At 58.2% G+C, this 13,252-nt stretch overlaps 1 protein-coding gene across 1 annotated transcript; it reads right to left on the bottom strand.

Annotated features, from left to right (window-relative positions):
* Positions 1-591: 591 nt before the first annotated feature.
* On the bottom strand, positions 592-12,760 carry MVP (major vault protein). Its single transcript, XM_075318558.1, is given in 17 exon segments — positions 592-1,424; positions 1,506-1,694; positions 1,805-1,931; positions 3,559-3,657; positions 4,022-4,251; positions 4,337-4,481; positions 4,922-5,119; positions 5,656-5,894; positions 6,176-6,334; positions 6,420-6,545; positions 6,898-7,134; positions 7,648-7,742; positions 8,942-9,073; positions 9,151-9,271; positions 9,455-9,650; positions 9,925-10,060; positions 12,661-12,760. Coding segments are annotated over 17 exon segments (2,667 nt in total). The 3' UTR covers positions 592-1,286.
* Between the last annotated feature and the right edge of the window lie 492 nt (positions 12,761-13,252).

Below are 13,252 nucleotides of genomic sequence, written 5' to 3' on the forward strand. Positions count from 1 at the left end.
CCCACAAGGAAAGCCGGCCCCCTGCAGACAGCGCCCCACCCACAAGGGCACCCCAATCCCTGCGGCCATTACTGACAACCAGGACGCCCGGCCCCCGCAGCCAGCGCCCCACCAACAAGGATGGATGGCCCCAACACAAACCATGCCACATCCCCACACACAAAGCCGCGCCCTTACAGAAAACCTGCCTCCATACAGCGCCACACCCCCCACACACAGCACCACCACGAACCCCCTACCTCTGCACACAGGGTGCCCGCCCCCACAGACACCACACACACACACACACACACACAAACACCCCACCACTGCACACAGGGCACCGCAGTCACATGATGCCACGCCCCAACACCAGACACCCCCACAGCATTCCCTACACTCACAGAACACCAGCTCTCCCGACCCATACACAGAACATCTCGCCCTGCAAACAGGGTGCCACACTCCCACCCCATCTTCGTGGGTACCTTGATGCCACACACAGTGCCCCACTCCTGAGGCGCCCCAGCCAAAGGATGCCCCGCCTCAACACAGCATACCCCAACGATGCACACACACAGGTCCCCTCGCACATATGATGACACTGATAAGTTTGTGTTTCTAGGTTTATTGGTGATTTCTGCCCTATGGGAGGCTCAAGGCACAAGTCAAAACCTGAGAACATCACGCAGGGTCTCAACGGTGATCGCAACAGTGCAAGTGGGGTGGAGTGGAGTAAGGTGACAGAAAGACAGTGCTGGAGAGCAGCGATCACAAAGGAGCAGTACGGTACATGTAGTGCTGGAGAACAGCGAGAACAGAGGAGCAGCACAGTACATCTAGTGCTGGAGAGCAGCCACCACAGAGGAGCAGCACAGTACATATAGTGCTGGAGAGCAGCCACCACAGAGGAGCAGCACAGTACATATAGTGCTGGAGAGCAGCCACCACAGAGGAGCAGCACAGTACATATAGTGCTGGAGAGCAGCCACCACAGAGGAGCAGCACAGTACATATAGTGCTGGAGAGCAGCCACCACAGAGGAGCAGCACAGTACATATAGTGCTGGAGAGCAGCCACCACAGAGGAGCAGCACAGTACATATAGTGCTAGAGGAGCAGCACAGTACATATAGCGCTGGAGAGCAGCGACCACAGAGGAGCAGTACAATACATATAGCAGACAGCTCAGAGGAACAGGACTGTATAGTGCTGGAGAGCCCAGGACAGCAGCACACAGTATATGTACAGGGGCAAGAAGGGTGGTAAGGGGCATGACTGAGCTGGGTGGGGGTGAGTTGGGCTCATTCACTTCTCGCCGTCCTTCTTTTGGGCTCCGATGCCGGGGAGCCCCAGCAGTCCGGTGGCGGTGCTGAAGAGGTTGATGGGAGTAGAACCGTCTGTGATCAGCGTTGACTGGATGCCCAGACCCTGCAGCAGCTTCACCTGGGAGAACAAAGGGATAATGGTAACACTGCAGATTAAGAAGCTGCGGGCGCAGCACAGAGCGAGGACGGGGGCACCCACCTGCAGCTCCGGCCCGGCCAGCGCGATGTCCCGCAGGGTGCCCGCACCGATCGCCTCGGTCATTCCCCGGAACTTCTTGATGGCGATGTCGGAGAGCTCCTGCTCCTTCTCCACCTCCAGCTTGTTCTTCTCCTGCAGATACTTCAGCTCCTCGCTACGAGCCTGGCGCAGCCGCTGCAGCTCCGCTTCCTGAAGACGACAGAGAGGAGGGCGCTCAGGAGACAGCCCCGCCCATGAGGGTCCCACCCGGCACCGCCCATGAGGGTCCCACCCGGCACCACCCAGCCTGTCCCGCTCACCGTCTCTATGGCCAGGGCCTCCGCTCGCAGTTTGGCTTGCAGCACCGCTCCCTCGCCTTCAATCTTTGCGGCCTCTGCTTTGGACTGCGCTTCGGCTTTCGCGGCTCCGGTGCTCTCTACGACGGTGCTGATAATGGAGGATACAGGGTTAGAAGGTGCCCGGCTGCAGACACGTCAGCCTACTCACATGTGACTTCCTACAGTCGGAACTCCCATTTAAAATGCAAAACTTATTTAAAAAGAAACCCATAATGTAATTCCTTAATATACGGATTTCCACAGCAGAGAGACTGGTCCCATGGGGGAGGTTCATCCCAGCCCCTCCCCCGCCCAGAGGGGCTCATCCCAGCCCCTCCCCCACCCAGAGGGGCTCATCCCAGCCCCTCCCCCGCCCAGAGGGGCTCATCCCAGCCCCTCCCCCGCCCAGAGGGGCTCATCCCAGCCCCTCCCCCGCCCAGAGGGGCTCATCCCAGCCCCTCCCCCGCCCAGAGGGGCTCATCTCAGCCCCGCCCAGAGGGGCTCATCTCAGCCCCGCCCAGAGGGGCTCATCTCAGCCCCGCCCAGAGGGGCTCATCTCAGCCCCGCCCAGAGGGGCTCATCTCAGCCCCGCCCAGAGGGGCTCATCTCAGCCCCGCCCAGAGGGGCTCATCTCAGCCCCGCCCAGAGGGGCTCATCTCAGCCCCGCCCAGAGGGGCTCATCTCAGCCCCCGCCCAGAGGGGCTCATCTCAGCCCCGCCCAGAGGGGCTCATCTCAGCCCCGCCCAGAGGGGCTCATCCCAGCCCCGCCCAGAGGGGCTCATCCCAGCCCCTCCCGCCCAGAGGGGCTCATCCCAGCCCCTCCCGCCCAGAGGGGCTCATCCCAGCCCCTCCCCACCAGAGGGTCTCATCCCGGCCCCTCCCCACCATACAGAGGGTCTCATCCCAGCCCCTCCCCACCATACAGAGGGTCTCATCCCAGCCCCTCCCCACCATACAGAGGGTCTCATCCCAGCCCCTCCCCACCATACAGAGGGTCTCATCCCAGCCCCTCCCCACCATACAGAGGGTCTCATCCCAGCCCCTCCCCACCATACAGAGGGTCTCATCTCAGCCCAGCCATACAGGGGGGCTCATCCCAGCCCCTCCCCACCATACAGAGGGTCTCATCCCAGCCCCTCCCCACCATACAGAGGGTCTCATCCCAGCCCCTCCCCACCATACAGAGGGTCTCATCCCAGCCCCTCCCCACCATACAGAGGGTCTCATCCCAGCCCCTCCCCACCATACAGAGGGTCTCATCCCAGCCCCTCCCCACCATACAGAGGGTCTCATCCCAGCCCCTCCCCACCATACAGAGGGTCTCATCCCAGCCCCTCCCCACCATACAGAGGGTCTCATCCCAGCCCCTCCCCACCATACAGAGGGTCTCATCCCAGCCCCTCCCCACCATACAGAGGGGCTCATCCCAGCCCCTCCCCACCATACAGAGGGTCTCATCCCAGCCCCTCCCCACCATACAGAGGGGCTCATTCCAGCCCCTCCCCACCATACAGAGGGGCTCATCCCAGCCCCTCCCCACCATACAGAGGGGCTCATCTCAGCCCCTCCCCACCATACAGGGGGGCTCATCCCAAGCACCCCTATACAGCAGGGCTCATCTCAGGCACCCCTATACAGCAGGGCTCATCTCAGGCACCCCTATACAGCAGGGCTCATCTCAGGCACCCCTATACAGCAGGGCTCATCCCAGCCCCCAACCCCCCCCCCCCCCATACCTCAGCGCCTCCAGCTCCAGCAGCTCCTTGCGCGCCCGCTCCGCCTCCGCCTGGTCGGTGATTCGCTGCCTCTCCAGACGACCCTTTGCCTCTTGTTCGTCTTTAAGGTGAAAGAAGAAAAGGGGTTAATATCAGAAATCTCCATCTGGTGCAGTACCCACGATCTCCACCGGGTGGCACTGCAGGCACAGGATTGTCCCAGTGCAGACAGGCCTCTGGGTTAACCCTTTCTTGTCTTCCTCTGCTTACTGCAAGTGAATATGAACCTTCTTGTACAGTCTCTTCTATTCCTCACAGCTGAGGCTTTGTTTCAATTGTATCCAGCGAGGACAGAAGAAAGGATTGCTTAGACTGACACAACTGTAACAGACCCTCAGCTGTGAGACGTCTCAGGCCTGCTCGTGGTTTCAGCCTCTGGACACAAAGTTCCGATTCCCTGACAGCAAGCGGAGGTCTTGGGGACAGATGTGGCGCTTGTCACCTGGCCGTGGCCTCCTGGGAGTTGGTGGTGATCTCGATGGCGAGCTGCACGCTCTTCTGCAGGGCGTCCCGCGTGCGCTGGTCCACGGGCTCCACTGATTGGATGTCCACGCTGGTGATCACCAGGTTGTTCTGCGGGAACTTGAAGAAGGTTCGGATCTTCACCGAGTCGTCGAAACCAAAGACGGCCGAGCAGATGATGCGGTTGGAGTTCTGGGCGTGAGAAGATCGGGGTCAGCGAGGGCGACGCGGGCACACAACGCCAACATGGCGGCACAAATCACTGGGGGTCCCTCACCTTATGGAAGTCATCAAACTGCACCGAGGCCACGGCCCCTCTGATCCGGGAGGCGATGGCTTTACAGGCGTCACCCACGAAATCCGGGACACTGAAAATCGATGACGCCTCCAGCGCATCCGTCTTATCCTTTATCTCGAAATGCCTGCGAGAAATCGAAACAGTCACCGCCGGGACCAAGCTCCTCCCACCGGACTCCTCACAGACTAGTCTGCAGGCACATGACCCATCACAGCTCTGCTAATTGGCTGTCAGGGTTCACAGGGGAGGAGCAAGTCACAATCAGTCTCCCCGCCAGGCGGTTTGTGCAGTTGCGTCCTATAAGTGGCGAGATCCTTCCTGCTGACTGGTTCCTTTAAGAACTTGCTCCATCTCATGAATCATTCACAAATGTCTTTTACCGACAACCAAGGAATGAGTCATGAGAAATTCTCCAAATATTTCACCGATGACTAAACCCCAACACAATGATGGGAAATTGGGAAACGGTCAGTGACTAAATATCGACCAATATCCCAAAAATGGGAGAACATGCCGATATAAAGGGAGAATACATAAAACCGCGTATACCGCGACCGCACTCACCAGTTGTAGGACAGCTGGATCTGGAGCCGCGCGTGATCCGCCGTCTCGATATTGATGAGGTCGGTGCAGAAGTCCGGCCCCAGGAGGAGGCAGATGGCCTTGATGACATTGGAGCGTTTCGGGGTTCCTCCAGAGAGACTGAGGACTGTAAACTGCTCATCGGGCCCCAGGATCACCAGCTCGGGGCCGAACACCACCCTGCGAGACAGAGCAAGATGGTGAATACCAGCCCCAGCAGACACAAGCTCACTCCCATCAGCCTTACTAGAACTGATGCCATGAAGCCTTCTTCAGGACGGTGTGACAGTATGTAAGGCCCGAGAGGGGGGCCGGGGAGGCGGAAGGGCCCGAGAGGGGGGCCGGGGAGGCGGAAGGGGCCCAAGAGGGGGGCCGGGGAGGCGGAAGGGGCCCAAGAGGGGGGCCGGGGAGGCGGAAGGGGCCCAAGAGGGGGGCGGGGGAGGCGGAAGGGGCCCAAGAGGGGGGCCGGGGAGGCGGAAGGGGCCCAAGAGGGGGGCCGGGGAGGCGGAAGGCCCGAGAGGGGCATGTGGCTGTGCGGTGTGGCAGTATGCAGCATGTCACAGGCAGGGAGAAAATATCAATTCACTATTACAATGCTGCGGAAAAAAATTCATCACAAGGATTACAGGGGAGAAGTTGTGGGGGACGGCAGGGTTTCCCTTTAGATCCTATAATGGTCGTCATAGACGGGAGGCATGGAAGCTGTGGAGGCTCACCTGGCCTTCTTCTCCCGGTAGTCATACACCTGGACGGCAGCGTTATGCGGCACTCGGTAGGTCACCACCTTGGTCTTGTCTCGGGGTTGCGCCTCTTGAGTTCTGGCCCCGCGGTTGGATCTGTCCGCCACAGGGTCTTTACCAGAGGCTAGGAGGGTCTCCACATTGGGAGGAAGCTCCTTCTCCCACAGCTCCTCGTCATGTGTCAGCATATAGGTATGCCCGACCACCGCCCGCACCTGGTGGAGGCATCAGTAGAGCACAGTGTATGGCACATGCGTTTCGTAATGAAAGGGTTACACCTGACAATCACCATGATGGTGATGATGAGGACGACCACGGCAGCTGTCAGGATTTGGGGTGCGGCTCGTCTAGGATTACACACAGCAACGTCCATGATCTATTCCTGACCACAGTGATGAGTGATGAGGATACAGACGGAGCGTGGCCGCCCACGTGGCACCAAGGACTTATCTCCCCGTGCAGCTGATGGGATGATGGTGGTAGTAGTTATACTAACCTTCCCCGTTTTGATGTCTCGCACGTAAATCCCTTCATTCTCATCCAGAGGGATGGACTGTCTCCGCACCACCACCTCCACCTCTACTGGGGGGACGTACTCCAGGGGTCCCCGGATCATCCAGCGATCTCCGGGTTTACGCTCCACTTCGTTCCCATCCTGGCAACAGAGACAAGAAGGTAAGAGTGATAGCAGCGAGGATGATGAGGAGTCCGGAGTCGCCGCTGCCGCACTTCACACCCACCTCGTCCTTCTCTTCAAGGACCTGCAGAGCTCTGAGGACCAGACCCTCCTCCTCCGACAGGATGTAGACATCTTGGATTCCCGATTCTAGGTTTTCTCCAGGTTGCAAGAAGAAGGACTTCTCCCCCTGCACAAGGAGACCAGAGACACGGCTAGACCACAGGAGCAGCGGCAACGCCAGGCCACGAGACAGACGAGCGATGGTGACACCAGGCCACGAGACAGACGAGGGATGGTGACGCCAGGCCACGAGACAGACGAGCGATGGTGACGCCAGGCCACGAGACAGACGAGCGATGGTGACGCCAGGCCACGAGACAGACGAGCGATGGTGACGCCAGGCCACGAGACAGACGAGCGATGGTGACGCCAGGCCACGAGACAGACGAGCGGCGACTCGCTAGGCCATATTGTGTCTGGTCCTGGGTGACCATCACACGTCGGAGCCCTGGGTATTTGGGCATCAATTTCTTTGTTACCTTCACGACTTTCTTCTGTCCAAGTTGTGGTTTGCCGTCAGCGCCCACCGGGTCCAGGATGACACAATACTGCCGGCTGTTGAGGGTGGTGATGTCCACAACGCCCACCACCTCCTCGTACACGTTGGGGATGTAGGCCTCCGTGTCTTCCATGGTGACCAGCCATTCCTCTCCGGTTCTACGCAGATTCGCTTTCTCATCGCGAAACGTCTTGGTGGCTCGGATGTGCAGAGCTTTCTAGAAGAAAAGAAGTATTGGTCCTCAGGGGTTCTGCCACTTTAAGAACTTTAACCCCGGTGATAAAAAAGGAAACTCTGCAAACATTAGGTGCACAATGTCAGGTAGATTGTGGAAAGCCGCCCTCTCACTGACATGGCAGGTGTTCCCTTACTGTATATAGGCCGGGGTCATATTTCTACTGTGTGGGTGGAGAGGGCGAGGCCTGGCACCCCCGACCCAGGTACAAACCGGTCAGAGCGACAAGCCTTTACACTTCCTCAACAAGGGCCATAAAAGTCACAGCTGCGGGGTCCGGGAAATACAGGGGCCCAATACTGGACTCCTCACTAAGGGCTGTCATAATGAGGATGGGGGAAAGCCAGAAAAGTGACAAGTAACATCAGAAACCACAGGCCCCGGCTCCTGCTGTGTCCATCCGCCATGATTTACACTGCAGCTTTGACTGTTTAGATTAGCTGAGAGGACAGTACAGTGTGGCACGGGCCCGGTAGCGGCAATGTCATAGATTACCTTGTCTGTCAGGACAAAAGCGTCTACAACATCCACGACCTCTTCATAGACCCCGGGAAGATACGCCCCGACCTTCTTCACCAGCCATTCCTCCCCTACAAGAAATAGAGAAGAGCGAAATCAGTGACATGGACGGAGCAGTACACGCTGACCGGAGATCCGCCACACGTAGAGCGACCCGCCACATGCAGAGCGACCCACGGAGCACCGACCCGCCACACGTAGAGCGACCCCCAGAGCACTACACACTGACCGGAGATCCGCCACACGTAGAGCGACCCCCAGAGCACTACGCGCTGACCGGAGATCCGCCACACGTAGAGCGACCCCCAAAGCAATACACGCTGACCGGAGATCCGCCACACGTAGAGCGACCCCCAAAGCACTACACGCTGACCGGAGATCCGCCACACGTAGAGCGACCCCCAAAGCACTACACGCTGACCGGAGATCCGCCACACGTAGAGCGACCCCCAGAGCACTACACACTGACCGGAGATCCGCCACACGTAGAGCGACCCCCAGAGCACTACACGCTGACCGGAGATCCGCCACACGTAGAGCGACCCCCGGAGCACCGACACACTGACCAGGGACCCACCACACGCAGAGCGACCCCCGGAGCACCGACACATCACACGCAGAGTGACCCCAGGAGCACTACACGCTGACCGAGATCCGCCACACAGAGCGACCCGCCACACGCAGAGCGACCCCCGGAGCAGCGGCCCGCCACACGCAGAGCGACCCCCGGAGCGGCGACCCGTCACACGCAGAGCGACCCCCGGAGCGGCGACCCGTCACACGCAGAGCGACCCCCGGAGCGGCGACCCGTCACACGCAGAGCGACCCCCGGAGCGGCGACCCGTCACACGCAGAGCGACCCCCGGAGCGGCGACCCGTCACACGCAGAGCGACCCCCGGAGCAGCGACCCGTCACACGCAGAGCGACCCCCGGAGCAGCGACCCGTCACACGCAGAGCGACCCCCGGAGCAGCGACCCGTCACACGCAGAGCGACCCCCGGAGCAGCGACCCGTCACACGCAGAGCGACCCCCGGAGCAGCGACCCGTCACACGCAGAGCGACCCCCGGAGCAGCGACCCGTCACACGCAGAGCGACCCCCGGAGCAGCGACCCGTCACACGCAGAGCGACCCCCGGAGCAGCGACCCGTCACACGCAGAGCGACCCCCGGAGTAGCGACCCGTCACACGCAGAGCGACCCCCGGAGCAGCGACCCGTCACACGTACAGCGACCCCCGCTGCACACAGACCTGTCACTCACAGACTCACCAGTGACTCTGGCGCGGTCCTCGCGGTCCTGGCACTCTTTGCGGGCCCGCAGGCGGATGGCCTGGTTGTGCCGGATCACCGTTGCTTGGATGGTCTGCACCACTTCCACTTCCTTCCGGGGGATGTAGGTGCCTACATGGGGCGATACGTCTCAGCTCAGTGCCCCCATATCAGAGGCGCAGTCACTGCTCATCTACATCAGATCCTACCTGGACCCTCAAAGAGCCACTCGTCACCGGCCACAAACTTCTCACTGTTATCCTCAAAGTCCAGCAGAGCTTTCAGGTGAAGGGCGGTGTTGGCGAGGACCACGGTCAGTGGGGTGATGGCCTGGAGGAAAGAGGTAAATGTTTAAATTGTTTTTTGATGATTGGGGGGGTCCCATCAGCCAATGTGTCACGTGACTTTCCTGCTGCCTGACTCCTAGCAAACAGGAAGAGTCAGGGAGGCGGGGTCATTTCTGATTGGCTTTATAGGGATGTAACAGTTAGCATTAGATAAATGCACACACACCTGCTGCTGCTGCTCCCCAGGGTACAGCGGGAACGGATCCCGGGCCAGCCGGATCTCTCGGTCTCCATGTCGCAGCTTGGCCTGTCCTATGTCATCGAACTGAACGCTGTTCCCGGCGTCCCGCAGCACCGGGTTCTGGATCACACAGTAGTGACGTGGCGGCACCATGACCATTTGGACCGGGTGGAAGAGAACCCTGCAGGACAGGACATACAGTGCACGTGAGTCAGCAGGGGGCGCCAAAGAGCACTGGGAAAGCTCCGCCCACAACCAAAAGACTAAAGTCTGAGCTCCGCCCTAAGGCATTATGGGAGATGATTGAGATACAATATAAAGGGATACATGCCACCACATAGATCAGGAGGGGCCCCAGCATCAGTGATGATCAGATTTGACTGGAGCGACCCCTTTAAATTTATACATATGGACACTGAATGATAAGCCCCCAGCCCACCAGGGTCCGGCCTCACCGCTCATTGTCCTGCCGGATGTAGGTCTTGGGTCCGGTCTCCACACGGGAGATGTTGGTGTTCTGGTCCAGCACATGGATGTAGTGGTATGGTGGGATACGGATGATGGACTCTTCGGTCATTGTCAGTCTGGATAATAATGGGGAGGAGAGGAGACGCCATGATTAGTGGTGCAGAGAGCAAACACTACTGTGGGAGGAGAGGAGACGCCATGATTAGTGGTGCAGAGAGCGGACACCACTGTGGGAGGAGAGGAGACGCCATGATTAGTGGTGCAGAGGGCGGACACCACTGTGGGAGGAGAGGAGACGCCATGATTAGTGGTGCAGAGAGCGGACACCACTGTGGGAGGAGAGAAGACGCCATGATTAGTGGTGCAGAGAGCGGACACCACTGTGGGAGGAGAGGAGACGCCATGATTAGTGGTGCAGAGAGCGGACACCACTGGGGGAGGAGAGAAGACGCCATGATTAGTGGTGCAGAGAGCAGACACTACTGAGGGAGGAGAGAAGACGCCATGATTAGTGGTGCAGAGAGCGGACACCACTGGGGGAGGAGAGAAGACGCCATGATTAGTGGTGCAGAGAGCAGACACTACTGAGGGAGGAGAGAAGACGCCATGATTAGAAGTGCAAAGAGCGGACACCACTGGGGGGAGGAGAGAAGACGCCATGATTAGTGGTGCAGAGAGCGGACACCACTGGGGGAGGAGAGAAGACGCCATGATTAGTGGTGCAGAGAGCAGACACTACTGAGGGAGGAGAGAAGACGCCATGATTAGTGGTGCAGAGAGCGGACACCACTGGGGGAGGAGAGAAGACGCCATGATTAGTGGTGCAGAGAGCAGACACTACTGAGGGAGGAGAGAAGACGCCATGATTAGTGGTGCAGAGAGCGGACACCACTGGGGGAGGAGAGAAGACGCCATGATTAGTGGTGCAGAGAGCAGACACTACTGAGGGAGGAGAGAAGACGCCATGATTAGAAGTGCAAAGAGCGGACACCACTGGGGGGAGGAGAGAAGACGCCATGATTAGTGGTGCAGAGAGCGGACACCACTGGGGGGAGGAGAGAAGACGCCATTATTAGTGGTGCAGAGAGCGGACACCACTGGGGGGAGGAGAGGAGACGCCATGATTAGTGGTGCAGAGAGCGGACACCACTGGGAGAGGAGAGGAGACGCCATGATTAGTGGTGCAGAGAGCGGACACCACTGGGGGAGGAGAGGAGACGCCATGATTAGTGGTGCAGAGAGCGGACACCACTGGGGGAGGAGAGGAGACGCCATGATTAGTGGTGCAGAGAGCGGACACCACTGGGGGAGGAGAGAGATGCCATGATTAGTGGTGCAGAGAGCGGACACCACTGTGGGAGGAGAGGAGACGCCATGATTAGTGGTGCAGAGAGCGGACACCACTGGGGGAGGAGAGGAGACGCCATGATTAGTGGTGCAGAGAGCGGACACCACTGGGGGAGGAGAGGAGACGCCATGATTAGTGGTGCAGAGAGCGGACACCACTGTGGGAGGAGAGGAGACGCCATGATTAGTGGTGCAGAGAGCGGACACCACTGTGGGAGGAGAGGAGACGCCATGATTAGTAGAACAGAGAGCGGACACCACTGTGGGAGGAGAGGAGACGCCATGATTAGTAGAACAGAGAGCGGGCACCACTGGGGGAGGAGAGAAGACGCCATGATTAGTAGAACAGAGAGCGGGTACCACTGGGGGAGGAGAGGAGACGCCATGATTAGTGGTGCGTAGCACCATGTTACAACTTGCAGAGCGCCAGATATCCATGAGTCGTGGGAATTGGGGGGCATAAGCCGCCATAGTGGGAGCTTTATGATTCCCATCACTTTCGCCCCATAAAATACCCCCATAAAATGAACGGTATCCGTTGCATTGCGTTGTGTAACGGATGTGTTGCATATAGTGGCACAACGGATGCTGCAAAACAACGCAATTCGTTTTTTGGTTTTTTTTTTTACAGTTTTACCAGCGGCAGACTATTGTAAACGATCAGCTGATCGCTCCCTGCAGCCGGCCGCCGGGTGATCAGCTGAGCGCTGTCACTTGCCGGCGCCCGGGCATGCCGGCGGGCGGGCGCTCAGCTGAACGTTCAGCCACCGCGAGCCAAAATAAAGTTTGATTTAAAAAAAAAAAAAAAAAAAAAAAAAAAAAAAAAAAAGCATGGTGCGCAGTGGAATCCAGAGGATTCCGCTGCTCAAAATAACGTTACATGCTGCGTTCCTCCCGCTGGGCGGAAGCAACGGAGCGTCGCCCAGCGGAAGCAACGGAGCGTCGCCCAGCGGAAGCAACGCAGGTCCTTTTGGTACAATCCGTCACCCATACAAGTCTATGGGAAACAGCGGAATCCGTTAACGGATTCCGCTCTTTTCCAAAAGGGCGGATTGTAACGGAAGGAAATAAACGCAAGCGTGAAAGTACCTTCAAACATATAATTAATATTCTCCTCAATGTGACGATGAAATGAAAGGAAAAGTAAAATCCCAACATCCCATCCAGGACGTCCGGCTGCACCGAAGAACACTCTACCTGCGGTGCGGAGCCCACAAGGCACAGGCGGCCCATTCTCATACAGGACGATCCCCTCCCCCAGTATCTTCACATTTCCAGGAAGTTGTGCGCCCCCCTCTGCTGCCCCCAATCTGCGCACTCTGGTGGACGCACAGGGACAGGCGTGACCCAGCAAGACCCCAGCATTTCCCAGTTACCTTCCCAGTGCTCCCAGCACAGCAGCTCGAGGAGGAAACAGAGAGAAGGAAGTAGAGGGAGGCCAGTGTGCGGCGGCCGCTCCTCTGCTCCACCTGTCATGTGTCCCGGGGTGGAGCCCTGATTACTGCTGCAGGGTTAACAGATACCACATGCAATTAAATGGTTAATTCTGGTGATACCACATTTTCCACCTACGGTTTTAGTGGTCAAAGCCTTTAACATGGAAGCAGCTGAACGATATCTTACTAGAGGGGGTGAGACCCCAGAGGCCCCCCCTGAGTGCACCAGAAATGTGCGCAAAGGGAATAAGCCCCAGTAACCCTTCACCGTGATGGCGGTATCCGTATCCGTCCGCTACCGTGGGATCCGCACGTTATCGCGGTCACTTTGCGATTTTTGCTTCCTAATTGTATTTCCGCGCTGAACTTTCACATTATTTTCACAGGTTTTTTTACGTGGATTTTTCTGGCTGAAAAAAAAAAATTAGTGCTTTTTATGAAAAAAAAACTAGCCATAAAATGCCTAAAAAACGGTAAAATGTTGCTACCAATTACATGCAGAAAACGCGCCAAAGAATTGACGTGATCAATA

This window comes from Anomaloglossus baeobatrachus, chromosome 7, assembly GCF_048569485.1.
Source record: "Anomaloglossus baeobatrachus isolate aAnoBae1 chromosome 7, aAnoBae1.hap1, whole genome shotgun sequence".
Taxonomy (NCBI): domain Eukaryota; kingdom Metazoa; phylum Chordata; class Amphibia; order Anura; family Aromobatidae; genus Anomaloglossus; species Anomaloglossus baeobatrachus.